This window comes from Mesoplodon bidens (genome assembly GCF_964165515.1).
Source record: "Mesoplodon bidens genome assembly, chromosome: 11".
Taxonomy (NCBI): domain Eukaryota; kingdom Metazoa; phylum Chordata; class Mammalia; order Artiodactyla; family Ziphiidae; genus Mesoplodon; species Mesoplodon bidens.
Genome location: NC_138167.1, coordinates 43,346,661 through 43,360,908, shown reverse-complemented (window position 1 = coordinate 43,360,908; position 14,248 = coordinate 43,346,661). Strand labels below are relative to the sequence as shown.

General features: G+C 53.3%; 1 protein-coding gene across 1 annotated transcript; it reads right to left on the bottom strand.

Moving 5' to 3' along the window:
* Positions 1-9,590: 9,590 nt before the first annotated feature.
* Positions 9,591-11,543, bottom strand: GPR84 (G protein-coupled receptor 84; the record flags this gene model as incomplete). The annotated part of the gene is made up of 2 exons (XM_081248954.1): positions 11,471-11,543; positions 9,591-10,789 (listed from the first exon to the last, which is right to left on the bottom strand). The coding sequence occupies exon 2, from the start codon at positions 10,779-10,781 to the stop codon at positions 9,591-9,593; it is 1,191 nt and encodes a 396-aa protein (XP_081105080.1). The 5' UTR covers positions 10,782-10,789; positions 11,471-11,543.
* Positions 11,544-14,248: the final 2,705 nt, after the last annotated feature.

The following is a 14,248-nucleotide window of genomic DNA, read 5'->3' as shown; positions in this document are numbered from 1 at the left end:
GGGTTGGATGAGGGCTAGGGATTTTTGTCTGCCCCCCTGAGGTGGGGGAAAAGCAGTGTTCAGTAATTAAGATCGCTGTCCTAATCTTCCTACTCATCACCCAGCATTGACCCTGCTGGGGGTGGGGGCGTGTCAGTTTGAGAGGTGAGGGCTGCTGAGCAGTGACGGGTGTGGAGAATGGTGTTCTATCCAGTTCTCAGACTTGGAATTCTCTGAGCTTGTTTCCCCAGCCTGGCCTGGTTTGAACTTTTCCTGCCTTCTCCGTTTCCCACTAGGAAAGGAACTCTAGTTCCCCGGCCTACCCGGTCCTCTGGCCAACAGTTTCCTTTCAGGACTATGAGCAAAGCCATTCCCAGCCCTGACTGAAGCAGAGACTGGGGAGTAGGGTCTGACTGTCTCCCTCCCTTGGTCTCTTTCTGTCTGATTGTGGGCCTCTGTCTCTGTTTGTGAGCCTTTCCCTCTTCCCCAGGGGATCCTGGGAACCCCTCCTCCCCCATCCCCCTCCCTCCCCTTTGGCTGGGAAAGTGACTACAGCCTGAATGGTGCCAGACACCTGCCTGCCAGATGTGGCCATTTCCCATTCTTCTCTCCCTCCTCCCCAAATGTCTATCCTCTCCCCACCCCACTGAGCAGAGGGAGCCCCGACAACAGAGTGATTTAGTGCTGCAGCCCCTCTTCCTCAGTACCCCTCTCCAGTTCCTCTCCCTCCCCCTGGTGCCCATGCCCCCCCTTTTTTCCTGGTACAGCCTCCTCCCACTCCACTACCCCCCCCACCAGGGTGCTGGCTTGTGTAAGCCCCAGCTCCTGGACTGGAGAATGAATGGGTGGGGCAGAGGTGATTGGCCTCTGTTTCACCCATGGGAGAGTACATCAGCAGGGCTGAGGACAGTGGCAGCCAGAGCTGATGTCATTCTCACTGGTGGGGCAGGGAGGGGGGAGGGAGGAGGAGGTGAGTGGAGAGGGAACTGGCTCTCCAGGACTATCTACAGAGGAGAAAGAGGTCTGTGGGACCTTCCCAGGTAGGCGAGAGAGCTCGAATTGTTTGGCTGCCTGGTGGACATCGCATCTGTGTTCCTCTGGCTGGGTCTCCAGATCTTGTCTCTGGATCTGTGTCTCAGTATGACTCAGTAGATGCCCCTCAGCTCCTACCCTTCAGACTGACCCAAAACAACACACTTAAAGGGAACCGTTAGTCCTTACCCATCTCTCTTTAGTGTTTGCCCTTCTGTGTCTTCTATCAATCTCTCTTCCCTCCCATTTCACCCTCCTCAATTTGTCGAACTTGTCTTGCAGTCACCTGGCCTCCCCCACCTCCATCCATCCCATGTCATAACACAGTATGATCCCAGACCTCCCATCAAAGCAGAGACTCTGATTCAGAGTCACTCGTTTCTCCTTGCCATCCCTCTTTGCAATCTGACTGTACCCCCAGGCCAGACAGAGGGCTCTGGGGTGGCAGTGGGCTAGAGGATGGCTGGGCTGAAGAGCAGCAGAGGCCGGACAGGCCAATGGAGAGTCCAAGGAAGTAGGAGAGGTGGGAGGAGTGGGACAGGAAGATGGAAAGAGAAAAAGTGACTGAGACACAAGGAGGGCAGGGGCTGAGGGTTAGCAGAAAGCCAGCATAGCAAACTGGAAGAGTGAGAGAAACCCACACAAAGAGAGCAAGGCTGGGAACAGAGAGAAAGAATGGAGAGGTGGAGACCGGAAAGTCAAAGCAAGAGAAGGCAGTTGGAGAGGGGCCAGGCAAGGGGCAGGCTGGCCCTCCTGGGCCCCCTCACACTGCTGGGCCAGAAATCTTGCATGAACGCACATGTGTGTGTGTGTCAGTCTGTCTGTCTATGCACGTGCATGCAGGGCACAGGCGTGGAGGTGTGTCTGGTGGGGATAGAGATGGTCCCCACCATCTTCTCATTCTCCCATTTCTTTCAGCAGCCCCCTTCCTTGAGGCACTCCATGCCAACCCCCCCACCCCGGTAGTCCTGATGCTCCAGGGGCCACCCCCACGGTGTTTCCCGGATTCCACGGATCCCGGCTCCTTCACTTGGAATGCGGGCCTGCAGCCTCAAGAGGCCCCATCCCCCACTGCCCACCCCCATGCCTGCTCACCAGCTGCTCCTGTCCGTCTTCTCCTCCCACTCTCCTTGTATCTCCCCCTCCTCCACACTGACCCCTCCCCCAGCCTCTGACCCCCAGCCGCCTGGGGCCTGGGTTGGAGGGAAGACAAAGACAGGATTTATCACCAGGATTGAGAAGCATCCCGGAGACTAGGGCTGAGGGCAACGGCTGACCTCCCTGGATGGCAGGGAGTGCTTGGCCAGATGCTGGGAGGCAGGAAGCCTGGGTTCCAATGGCTCCTGCTCACAACCCTCACCCCCCGCCCCTTCCCACTATAACCTTGCTCTCTCCTTTGTCCCTGAAGACTGAGGAAACAGAGACGATGGCCTCGAGGTGGCTTTAGGCCTCTGAAGGAAAACCTGGGCGGAGGGAAGAGATGAGATTGGTGTCTTAGGGTTGTTCTCTTATGGATACTGGGGAGGATTTGGAAACCAGGTAGAATCAGGTGCCAGTTATTTCCAGGACTAGAAAGGAGTTCAGGTTTAGCCTTGCAACAGGTGAAACGAGATGAACTTCCCCTAATCTAGAAGGACTTCTCCAGAACAGCCCCTGATTGCCAATAAAGAGGGAGATAAAGGTGATTATGGGTCCTGAAAGATGGAAGATACCGTCTCACCTGGAAGCAGAGAAAGAAATGGAATTCCCCAAGGGTTACTAGCTCCAGCCCCTGTGAGAAGGCCTTCCTCGGGCTTCCCTGGTGGCGCAGTGGTTAAGAATCCGCCTGCCAACGCGGGAGACCCACATTCGAGCCCTGGTCCAGGAAGATCCCACATGCCGCGGAGCAACTAAGCCCATGCGCCACAACTACTGAGCCCGCGCTCTAGAGCCCACGAGCCACAACTACGGAGCCCAAGTGCCACAAATACTGAAGCCTGCGCAGCTATAGCCCGTGCTCTGCAACAAGAGAAGCCACGACAATGAGAAGCCTGCGCACAGCAACGAAAAGTAGCTCCCGCTCATCACAACTAGAGAAAGCCTGCGCACAGCAACGAAGACCTAACAAAGACATAAATAAATAAATACATTTATTTATTTTATTTATTTTTTTTAAAGGGCTTCCCTGGTGGCGCAGTGGTTGAGAGTCTGCCTGCCGATGCAGGGGACACGGGTTCGTGCCCTGGTCCGGGAAGATTCCACATGCCGCGGAGCGGCTGGGCCCGTGAGCCATGGCCGCTGAGCCTGCGCGTCGGGAGCCTGTGCTCCGCAACGGGAGAGGCCGCAACAGTGAGAGGCCCGCGTACCGCAAAAAAAACCCCAAAAAACAAACAAAACCAGATTGTTTAAAAAAAAATAAAGTAGGTCTTCCTCCCTGAGACCTCCAACTGCCTCCTGAGAAGATGAGGAGCAGCTGGACCCTGCCTTTACAGTAAATAGATTATTGGCCCGAAATTGTCTCTACTCAGCAGGCAGGGTGTGTGCTCAAGGAGAGGGAACGGTATGATCCAGGAGTTTCCGAGAAACCAGACCATATATCTTTCAGTGGACAGCTCCTGCAGCTTCCCGAGCCACCCCTGGAGGCCCACTAGCCCCTCCAGAATCTCAGCGTGTCAGGCGCTCCGCAAACCCAACTCTGAAGCTGCACCCCTTCCAGCTCCTGGCACCCAACACCCTGCTTGCCGCCTTCACCCTACTGTTCCAGGAGAAGGCTGCTCAAGTTATCTCCAAGTGAAAAGAGGATGGAGGGAAGAGAAACCGAGGCAACTGGGAGCTTCCCATCTATCAACCTCTCACCACAATCCCACCAACCCATTCCCACCCAGGGGCTGATGAGAGAGACCTTCTCGTGGTTTCTTTTTAAACTCTTCTGCAAGCTGAAACCATTCCCTCAATTCTTGACGGAAAGCCAAAAATTGGAAATTTCAGTGGGAAGCATTCATGGGTTGGGAGGAGAGACTGGGAGAGGACAAAAGAACTGGGGGTGGGGTGGGGATTTGCACAGGGTAAGGAAAGAAACAGGAAAAGGGAGAAGTGAGCATCTCGTTTTTCCTCACTCCCTCTTCCCCCAATTGAAAAGGCAGATTTACAGCACTGGTTTGGGGAGGGGGGTGAGCATGAGGAAGACAGATCTGCAGTTCTGCCCTCTGCGTGTCTGGGTACTTAGCTTTAACTCCCCCATTAGCATCAATCCCCATCTTGCTGCCCATCCGTCTTCTGACATCAGCTCCTTCCCCTCTCTGTAGCCCAGGCTCTCTGACCCTAAGTGGCTCTTAAAGGGCCAGTCTAGACCTTTCTCTACCTCCCTTCTCCCACTCCAGGCAGCACAGTCCGGGCGTGTGTGCTGTGGCCATCCTTGCTAAGGCCACAGTGGATGGGAGGCACAGTGTGCGTGTGGACGGAGGGGGCAGCTCTTCCCCACCTCTCTCTGTTCTCTTTAGGTCCCCCTATATCATGGACCGCCTCTTTGTTCACTACCTCCCCAAGCCAGAGCAAGCCCTCTGGTTGGGCTGGGAGTCACAGACACGGCTCCTGGAGCTGAGGGCTGGAGAAGTCATGTGGACCCACAGGACAGATCCTCTCTCTCTCCCTCATTTCCTGGAGGCCCAGGGGTATTGTGAACTACTGGCTGTTTTTAATTCCCAGCCAGCAGTGGGGGTGGACAGGTTGGGGGCTTAGACTCCTAGGAGATGCCCTGAGCCCTGCATTCCCAGCCTCCTTTCCCAGGGACCCAGGCTGTGGTCTGTGGGGCGGTGGAGGATTTCAAATCTTCCTCTCCCAGTGAGCGAGGTGACAAGCCAGAGAACCCTGCCTCTGAATTTCCTGGCTCCTCTCCCTTATTCCTCAGCAACTGAGTTTAGGGGGGCAGAGGGGGAAATGGCTTCTCCCCATTTCTCTCTGTCTTCTGCAGAAATGCTGTAACTGCACTCGAGGAGGGGTGATAAGAATGCCAGGATAATTGGAAATTTCCTCCCCCATCTGCCTTCATTCAATCCTTTCTGCTGCAAAGCTCTGCAGTCCCCTGAGGGGCTCTCCAGGATAGTCAAAGGCCCTTTCTGATATCTGAAAGCCATTCCCCACCTCACTCAGTGCTCCTTTCTCTGGCTCAGAATGAGAGGGAACTGGTGGGTGGGGGCCTTGGGAAAGCGTCCGTGCTAAAAATAGGAGCCCAGCGCTGCAGCCCCTCCATGGCCCCTTATTTATATCACCTTCCAAGCCTCACTCTCAAAGAAGCATAAATATTCCTAATTCCTGAAGGCCAGCCCTGAACTCATAAATTTAACTAGGGAGGTGGGCAAGCGGGAGGAGTGAGGTGTAGGAAGGGGAGCCTACTGCAGCCTTGAGGAAGTAGAACATCTCCTGGGGGTGGTGTCTGACTTGTCCCCGGGCAGACGCCTATGGGTCTTCGCTGAGAGGAGGAGTTGTGGCTCTCAATCGTTCCTCCAGGGATTAGCCTTTTCTCACGCCCCCAAATAAAAACCAAACTTAGTTCTGTCTTCTCCCTCTCTCTTTTATTGCTATTACCTTCTAGTTCTTTCCTGCGCCCCTCTCCCCTCTCTGCTGCGCTTTTCTCTACGTGTTTGCTCCTCCAAGTCTCCCCCTTTTCAGAACCGTTGTCTGAAGAGGAAATTTCCGTCTCTTATTCGGTCTGGATAGTGAGGTTTGAAAAGAAAAGTCTCTCTCCGTGCCCGGAGCTCCCCGCTTCTGCCCATTTGCCCCCCTCATACACGCCCTTTCTTTTCAGTCTCTCCCATCTTCTCCTCAGAGCCCCCTCCCCCTTTCTCTCCCTCAGTCTTCCTTTTCTCCTCAGCCTTCCTTTTCTCCTCAGCCTTTCTATTCCTCAGTTTCCCCTTCGTTCTTCGGCTCAGGATTCTCTCTCCCTCTCCAATCTCCTCTTCTCTCCCTACTCTACCCCATCCTACCCCTCAGATTCCTCAGCTCCTGTTTACCCCTTCAGACCTCCTCTTCTGCTTCAGTTCCTACCACCACCACGCCCCATTCTCCCCTCCCAACGGATGAAAGAGGAGGAGAGGGCTTGAGGAACAGGTAGAGGGAGTGCGGTTCCTTGAGGGGAGGGAGAGCAAGGGGAGAAGAAGCAGGGGAGAGGAAGACGGAAGCGGTGCAGAGGGGAGGGGCAACCTCATTCCCCAGCGGCGGCCCCCTCTCTCCTCCGCCACCGAGCCATAAATCAGGGCCAAGGCATTTTGGCCAATGACAGAGTAACTCGTAAATCGGCCTGTCAAGCTCAGCCAATGAGAGGCGGCGTTAAATCAAGTCCTGTCAGCGCTTGGCCAATGAAAGGCCCTGGGCTGACCATAAATCTGCCTATAAGAGACAGCGAAAGAGAGAGAGTGTGCGGACGAGCGACAGCGGCCGGGGTGGGGGACTGGGGAGGGGCGCGGGGAGAGCGGGCGGGGGGCAGGCGGGAGAGAAGAAGCTCGGGAGAAAAAAGGCGATAACGGAGGTACGAACGATGAAGACAGCCTACAGGAGAGACGGACAGATGGAGAGAGACAAAGAGAAGCCTTGAGAGATAGCGTCAGAAAGTCCGCGATAGAGCCCGAGACTGACAGAGATAAAAAGAAAAGAGAGACAGACACTGACACCCTCAGGAGGGCCCCCGTGACCCACTTCCCCAAGACAAATGCATACACTTCCCCGAGACACGCGTGAGCGCCGCACCACGAGGGACACGCGCGCCGTGCACACCCGCAAGAGAGAAAAAGCCTGAGAGATCATCTTCCTCTTCTTTTCCGTCACTCGGCGCCTATCGAGATTAGGGGTGGGGTATGGGTGTGTGGGCTGTGGAGGGTGAGAGAGGAGGGCGTTTCTTTCTCGCTATGATCCGTCTTCTCTGGTCTCAGACTCCAGGGTTTCCTTCCGTGTTCCCTGAGTCATTTTTTCCCAGCGACTGATGATTGGGAAGTCCCTCCTGAGGTCTAACCTCAATCCCTATTGCTGCTCCTTTCTACTTGCCAAAGCTTTTGAATCGCCTTCAAGGAATATGAAAAGTGAAGCCTTTTACAACCCTTCAGAGAACTCTCAACTTTCAGAATCTTAGGTCTGAGCAGGAAGGATTTTTAGGGATCATCTGGTCACTTGATTCTAGTTATAAAAGGCTGCTGTCCTATAGTGGTTAGACATGTGGGCTGGTACTAAAGTCAGACTTTCGGCCCTCAAATCATGATCATATCACTTACTAGCCCTTGGACTTCAGACAAATTGCTTACCCTACTTGTGCTTCATTTTTTTCATTTGTAAGCAAGAGATTATAATAGATACCTTTTGGTAAATTTTGTAAGGATTACACAAAATAATATATTTACAGGATTTAGGACAGCACAAGGCACATGATAAGAGTGCACCCCACCCCCATCTTTGTACAGATGATAAAACCTGAGGTCCAGAATGATCCAGGGTCCTGCTCCAGTTCACAGAACTAATTATCAGAGGGCCTTGATTGGAGCCCTGGTCCCTACACTCCCAGGCTGATGTTCTTTATCGGTTCTGTTGTTCACCCCACCTGTCTGGACCCCTGCCTTAGTCACCTGAATTTGACTCCGTATAGGCTGCTGTGATTTTTGCGGGAGGAGGACACTCCGAAGCACATGTTCCTCATAAGGAGGCAGGATCCCTGGGCCCTGGAAGTGTGTTGAATGTGAGGGTATCAATCTGTCCACCCTGACTATGGTTCTTTCTGCCCTTGTCTTAATCTCTCTGGACTTTGTTCTCTCAAACCATGGACTTGGGGGCAGGGAAGGGACGGCACGCAGCCACAGCAGTGTCACCATCAACATGACTCTCACATTCTATCCCCAGTGCCCACCCTGCTCCCCGCAGCCCAACCAGGTAGACAATAAATATCTCATGAAAAATAAGTGTCTAATTCTTCACTTTTCTTCCTAAGCTTTGGGGAAAAGGGAGGGGTGCGGGTTCCTGGGTCTCCACCCCTGCTGGCCAGGAGGGTGGTGATACCTCTGGACTCCCAGTCTTGCTGACACCTTCTGTCCTCAACAGGGAAGCCAGAAAGGAAACACAGAGAACCAGCGTCACCTGGTGGCCACAGGTGCTTTAAATTCGTGCATGTGCATTCGCGAGCACATGGGTGACAGGATGTCAGTTACACTGGAGGAAGGGAATGATGTGCTCTCCCCTCAGCTTGGCTCCTGAGCCTTCTTTTTTTAAAAAAATTTATTTATTTATTATTTATTTTTGGCTGCATTGGGTCTTTGTTGCTGCGCGCAGCTTTCTCTAGTTGCGGTGAGCGAGTGCTATTCTTTTTTTTTTTTTTTTTTTTTTTTTTTTTGCTGTACGCGGGCCTCTCACTGTCGCGGCCTCTACCGTTGCGGAGCACAGGCTCCGGACGCGCAGGCTCAGCGGCCATGGCTCCTGGGCACAGCCGCTCCGCGGCACATGGGATCTTCCCGGACCGGGGCATGAACCCATGTCCCCTGCATCGTCAGGCAGACTCCCAACCACTGCGCCACCAGGGAAGCCCCGAGTGCTATTCTTTGTTGTGGAGCGCGGGCTTCTTATTGCGGTGGCTTCTCTTGTTGTGGAGCACGAGCTCTAGGCGTGCGAGCTTCAGTAGTTGTGGCACACGGGCTCAGTAGTTGTGGCTCGCGGGCTCTAGAGCACAGGCTCAGTAGTTGTGGCGCACGGGCTTAGTTGCTCTGCAGCATGTGGGATCTTCCCGGACCAGGGCTCGAACCCGTGTCCCCTGCACTGGAAGGCGGATTCTTAACCACTCCACCACCAGGGAAGCCCCCTGAGCCTTCTTAACTAGAGTCTCTGTTCGGCTTTCGTAATCCAGGATGACAAGAGCAAGTCTGGGGGAAGGGAGGGGCCAGGACCCAGGTGAATTAGCTCCAACAAGCGTGACCTTGCTAAGGCAGCTAGAACACCCTTCTGCCATTGCCTCAGCTAAGCTCAGCTCCATTTCCACAGAGCGAGGAGTTCTTCCCCGTGACCATTCTCTTTGGATAGGGCAAGGGCCAGGAGGCTGGACTCACTGGAGGGGCTATCAAAGCTGGATTTCAAAACATTTTTGAGCTGAAAAACCTGTTTGCAGTGATGGGGGATCCTGGCAGCAGTAGTTAGAGGTAGGGGCCATTTCTGGGAAGTTAAACAAAAGGCAGGCTAATCCTCTTAAACCAACTCACATGTTTTATACCTGGAAACCCCTCAGCTGAAGGCTGTGTCCCAGGCCTTCTGCTTCCTGCCCCTCCCTGCTCTGACCTAGGTCCCCCCAAACCCTCAACTATTAAGTTCCAGCTGCAAACCAACCCTGGCCTATTTCCTTCTTCCCCAAAGATCACACCTGAATGTGAAAAGGACGGATTTTGTTTATTAATAATTAATAATGCACCTTGAGCAGCCTAGGGCTGAAATGTTGAGCGAGGGATGGAGAGGCCTGGTTTGGGGCTTGGGGAGAGGTTGTCTGTGGAAATTCCCAAAGGTCTTTCATCTACTCTCATACCAGCTGGCCACCTTAGTTCTGGAGGAGACATTTCCAGATTCTGGTGACTGGGAACATAGTTCTAGTGGAACCTATGAAAACTCTGGGGCCCTCGTTTTAGGAGGGAGCCATAGGCTTGGCGGAATTGGCGGTTCATGGCTGCATAGAGCACAGGGTTGATACAAGCATTGAGCCAGGTGAGATTGGCAGCAAGCATGTGGACAACCCGGGGAGCCCGGACCTTGGCATCCAGGATGTTGAGCAGCAGGAAAGGGATGTAGCTCAGGGAGAAGCAGAGGAACACAGCAAAGCACATCCGAGTCACTTTCCCAAACTCTGACGGAGAGTCCTGAGCTCTCTGGTCTCTTTTAGTTGTCCTGGCTTTGGCAGGTTCTCCTGGAGGGCTTTTCTCTGCCATTTGCTTAGCTGCCTTGCTGTTGCTCTGGTCCCCCACTGCTGATGAGTCCCCTTCCAGGGTCTGGGTGGTGGCAGCACTGACTGGCTCAGATGAAATCCCCTTGCTGTGCCCTCCTGATGCCAGCCCACTGTCCATCTCCTGGAAACGACCAGGCATGGCCTCATCTGTCCCAGCCACGTGGTTGGAGTGGATGCTCGCCTGGCGCAGCTTGTACTGATCCAGCGCCTGTGCTGCTCGCTTCACCTGGAGGTGGATGAGGCAATAGAAGACGCCGACACTGCTGAGCCCAACCACAAAGTAGATGCCCATGAGGATGGTGGTATAGGGCCGGCCTCGAATGCGATCAAAGCTGCAGGTGCAGACTACGGGCACCAAGACATAGATTGGCCAGAGGGGAGCAAAGCTGGCCACACCCACTGCCCAGGTGCTCACCAGTGCTAGCACGATGCCCTTGGCACTGAAAATATGGGGAAAGAGCTTCGGGTGGGCAATGAGGAGGTAGCGTCCCAGGGCGATGAGGCAGAGGGTGAGGATGGAGACAGAGTTGGACGCAAAAAGGAGGAGCCCAAAGACCCTGCAGAAGGTGGCACCAGTGCGCCAGTGCAGGTGGAGGTAGGTGTCCACAGAGAAGGGCTGGAGAAGGGTGCAGTAGAGCAGATCGGCCACTGTGAGGTTGGCGATGAGCAGGTTGAAGCGGGTACGGAGCTTGGGCTGGATGGCCAAGGCCAGCAGGGTGAGCACGTTGCCCACAGTGCCTGTCACGGCCACCACCACGCCCCAGCTAACTGCCACATAACGATAGCCCAGCACCGACTCATGGTAGCAGGAGAGGTTGGCATCAGAGGTGTTCCACATGATGGAGGCTGAAAGGGGTGGGGTGGGGGGAAAAGGAAGAGGGAGTCAGAACCTGACCTTGAACTTAGATCTTTCTCTTTTTTTAAAGAAATTTTATTGATTTATTTATTTGGCTGCTCTGGGTCTTAGTTGCAGCACGCAGGAAATTTTGTTGTGGCGTGCGGGATCTTTAGTTGCGGCATGCGAAATCCTAGTCGCAGCATGTGGGATCTAGTTCCCTGACCAGGGATTGAACCCAGGCCCACTGCATTGGGAGCGTGGAGTCTTAGCTACTGGACCACCAGGGAAGTCCCTAGATCTCTTGAATAACTCTGGGCTCCTGAACACCTGAACCACTCCAGGATCTCACCAGCCTCCTGAGCCATTCCCACGCCTCTTCATCCTAAGATCCCCAACCCCTTCCTTTCCCATTTTCAAAGATTTTCCCAAAGTTTTACCTAACGTTAATTTCTGTCCACTCCAAACTCCCAGCCTTTTCAATATCCATCCAGATACTCTCCGTAACCCCAGCACCCTCCGACCTTTCTAACTCTTTCCCTGTCCCTTAAGACCACCCAGGAGTCCCCTCTCCTCTGTATTCAGGAGAATAGTCCCCTCTGTCTGTAGTCCCAGGCCTGTTTTTTCTGTTTTTACCACTTGGGAGATGAGGAGACAGAACGTAAAAGTACACCCACCACCAAAGTACTCACCTGAGTCTCCCAGCCTTCAAATCTCTCTCCGGTGGAAGACGTCCAACTCACTCAAAGAGCGAGCAGTCCTTTGTGGTGGGCAGTCAGGCTTCAGGCAGGAGGTACTCTGCTCTCCTGTCTCCTATTAGACTAGACTGAAAGAACAAGAAATTCTCCAGTTACACAACCTCAGCCACTTCCTCCCTTGCTTCCTCCCTTGCCTCTGGTCCTACTCACTTTGCCTTAGCTAGTGAGATCTGGGCTTCTCTGTTGAAATTTCCCTGCCACTTACCCCAAAGCCTTACCTCCTTCCTGAAACCCAAGCTCTGTTTCCTTCCTCTCTTTGCACGACAGGACACCTGTAAGATCATTGCCGAGAATTGTTGGGACAGGGAGGCAGAGCATCAGAGTGTCTGGGCCACTTCTCAAGGGGCCAAAGGACAAGACCAAGTTCTAGGAGCAACTCTAGGCACCCCAGAAGCCTTGGGTTTGTTTGGGGAGAACACTGCCTTCCCTCTCTCCAGAACTTGGAGGTGGTTCACATCTGAAAAAGGATTCAGACGAAGAAAGGTGGGAAATGAAGCATCTAGGATTCTGGCTTCCCGCCCCACAGGGCCTCAGGCTCGCAGTCATTGGTTCATTCATCCATTCACTCACCAAAAACATATTGAGTGTCTGCTATGCATTGGACTCTGAGCTAGACCCTGGGGATGGTGCATGGCCTTGTTGAGTAGTCTAGGGGAGGAGACAGATATGTAAATATATAAATGCCTAATTGGTCCTCTGAAGCAGAGGTCAGCAAAGTTTGGCCTTTGGGCCAAATCTGGCCCACTATCTATTTTCATATGGGCCATGGGCCAAGAATGTTTTCTTTCATTTTAAAATGGTTACCTATGTAGGTACCTACATAATACCCTCAATTTTACCTCTTGGCCAATACAGCCTGAAATATTTGCTATCTGGCCCTTTAAGAAAAAGTTCGCCGACCCTTCTGTGAAGTACATCAGAGACTTAGAGAAAAGGAGCGAACTGTCAAGGAGGGGATCAGGGAAAGGTTCACAGAGAGACACCTGAACTGGATTGTGAGTGATGAACAGGAGTTTTTTGGGTGGATAAGTAGAAGGACATTCTAGATAAAGGGAACAGGATGCACAGAGTCACGGAGATTTAGGTAGAGGCGAACAAAGCATGTGAAGGAGGGGGCAAGAGGGAAGATCCTGGAGAGGTGAGTGGGGTCAGAATCAAGGAAGGCCTTGTGTGCCATGCTGAGGAGCTGGGGTTATATCCTGGAGGAGATTTACACTTGGAGAGCTGTGAGTAAGGAGTGAAAGCCTGCAGGCCAAAGGGAGAGAGACCAGTAAAGAGGCACCAGTTCAGGGCTTCCCTGGTGGCGCAGTGGTTGGGAGTCTGCCTGCCGATGCAGGGAACGCGGGTTCGTGCCCCGGTCCGGGAAGATCCCACATGCCACAGAGTGGCTAGGCCTGTGAGCCATGGGCACTGAGCCTGAGCGTCCGGAGCCTGTGAGAAGCCACAACAGTGAGAGGCCCGCGTACCGCAAAAAAAAAAAAAAAAAAAAAAGGCACCAGTTCAGACAAGGGGTGGGCAGGGCCTGAGTTAGGGCCAGGGCTGGTTTGGTGGGCGTGTCACCTGCGCGTGTAATCGCACAGGGCCTTGTGCTGAGAAGGGTCCAGTGCTTGAGTTAATGCTCTGCAGTCAGCCTTGAGATCCTTTTGAACATTTTGCTTTTTCATTTTGCACTGGGCCCCAAAAATGATGTAGCCGGTCCTGGTTAGGGCGGCGGTTGTGGGAATAGAGGACAATGATCGGGATCCATAGGTCCTTAAGAGGTCAAATAGGATTTATTTAATGACTCATTAGATAAAGGGTTAGGAAGAGGGAAGACTAGGAGGGCTCCCAGTTTTCCAGGTGGATGGTGGTTCTCTTAATCAATGAGATAGGGAATGTGGGAAGCATAGCAGGCTTAGGGAAGGGGGTAAATAATGAATTCAGTTTTATACCAGATTTGAAGTACCTGTGGGACATGCTACTATCTCAGCCCCTCTAACCCCGATTTCTTCCAGCCCCCCTCTCTCTCCCCACATGTGATCCAGCCTCGGCTTTTCTCATTCCACTCTCCTATTCAGCCACTCCTGCCCCTCAGACTTCTAGATCTCCAGTCTCTTTTTTTGAGCTAGATCGACCTGAAACAAAACAAAACACACACACATAAAAACCCCCAAAACTCCCTGTTGGGTTCCATTTCCGAGCCAACAGCAAACTCCCACCCCCAACTTCATAACTGACTAACTGAGGAGGGCCCTCTTCCCCGCCTCCTTCCTCTTTAACAGTCGTCAGGTCCTCCCATCCTCCCTCCCCCTTTCTTCAGCAAGACTGGGAAGTGGGTAGAGAGGCGGAAGTGAGCAAAGAAAATGCAACTCAGGATGGGCCCATGTAGAGACTGGGTTCTGGTCTGGCCTTTCTTGTTGACCTTCTGTTGCCCAGCTGGACTAGAGCAAGGTGGGGGTCACAGAATCACTGGCTGCTCTTGTGAGTGTGTGGTTGAGTCGAATTCTGAAGACAGAGAAGAGACCCCTTCCCCCAGCATCATGTGGGAGGAGGCAGTGAGCGATGTGTGCCCTCTTGTCCCATAGACCATTTAGCAAACCAGATGAGAAGGCACTCTAGCATATCTGTAAATGGCACGGTCCCAGCACTTTAGTCATGGATCCATGAAGTCTCAATGAACTTTTTTTTTTTTTTTTTGCGGTACGCAGGCCTCTCACTGCTGTGGCCTCTCCC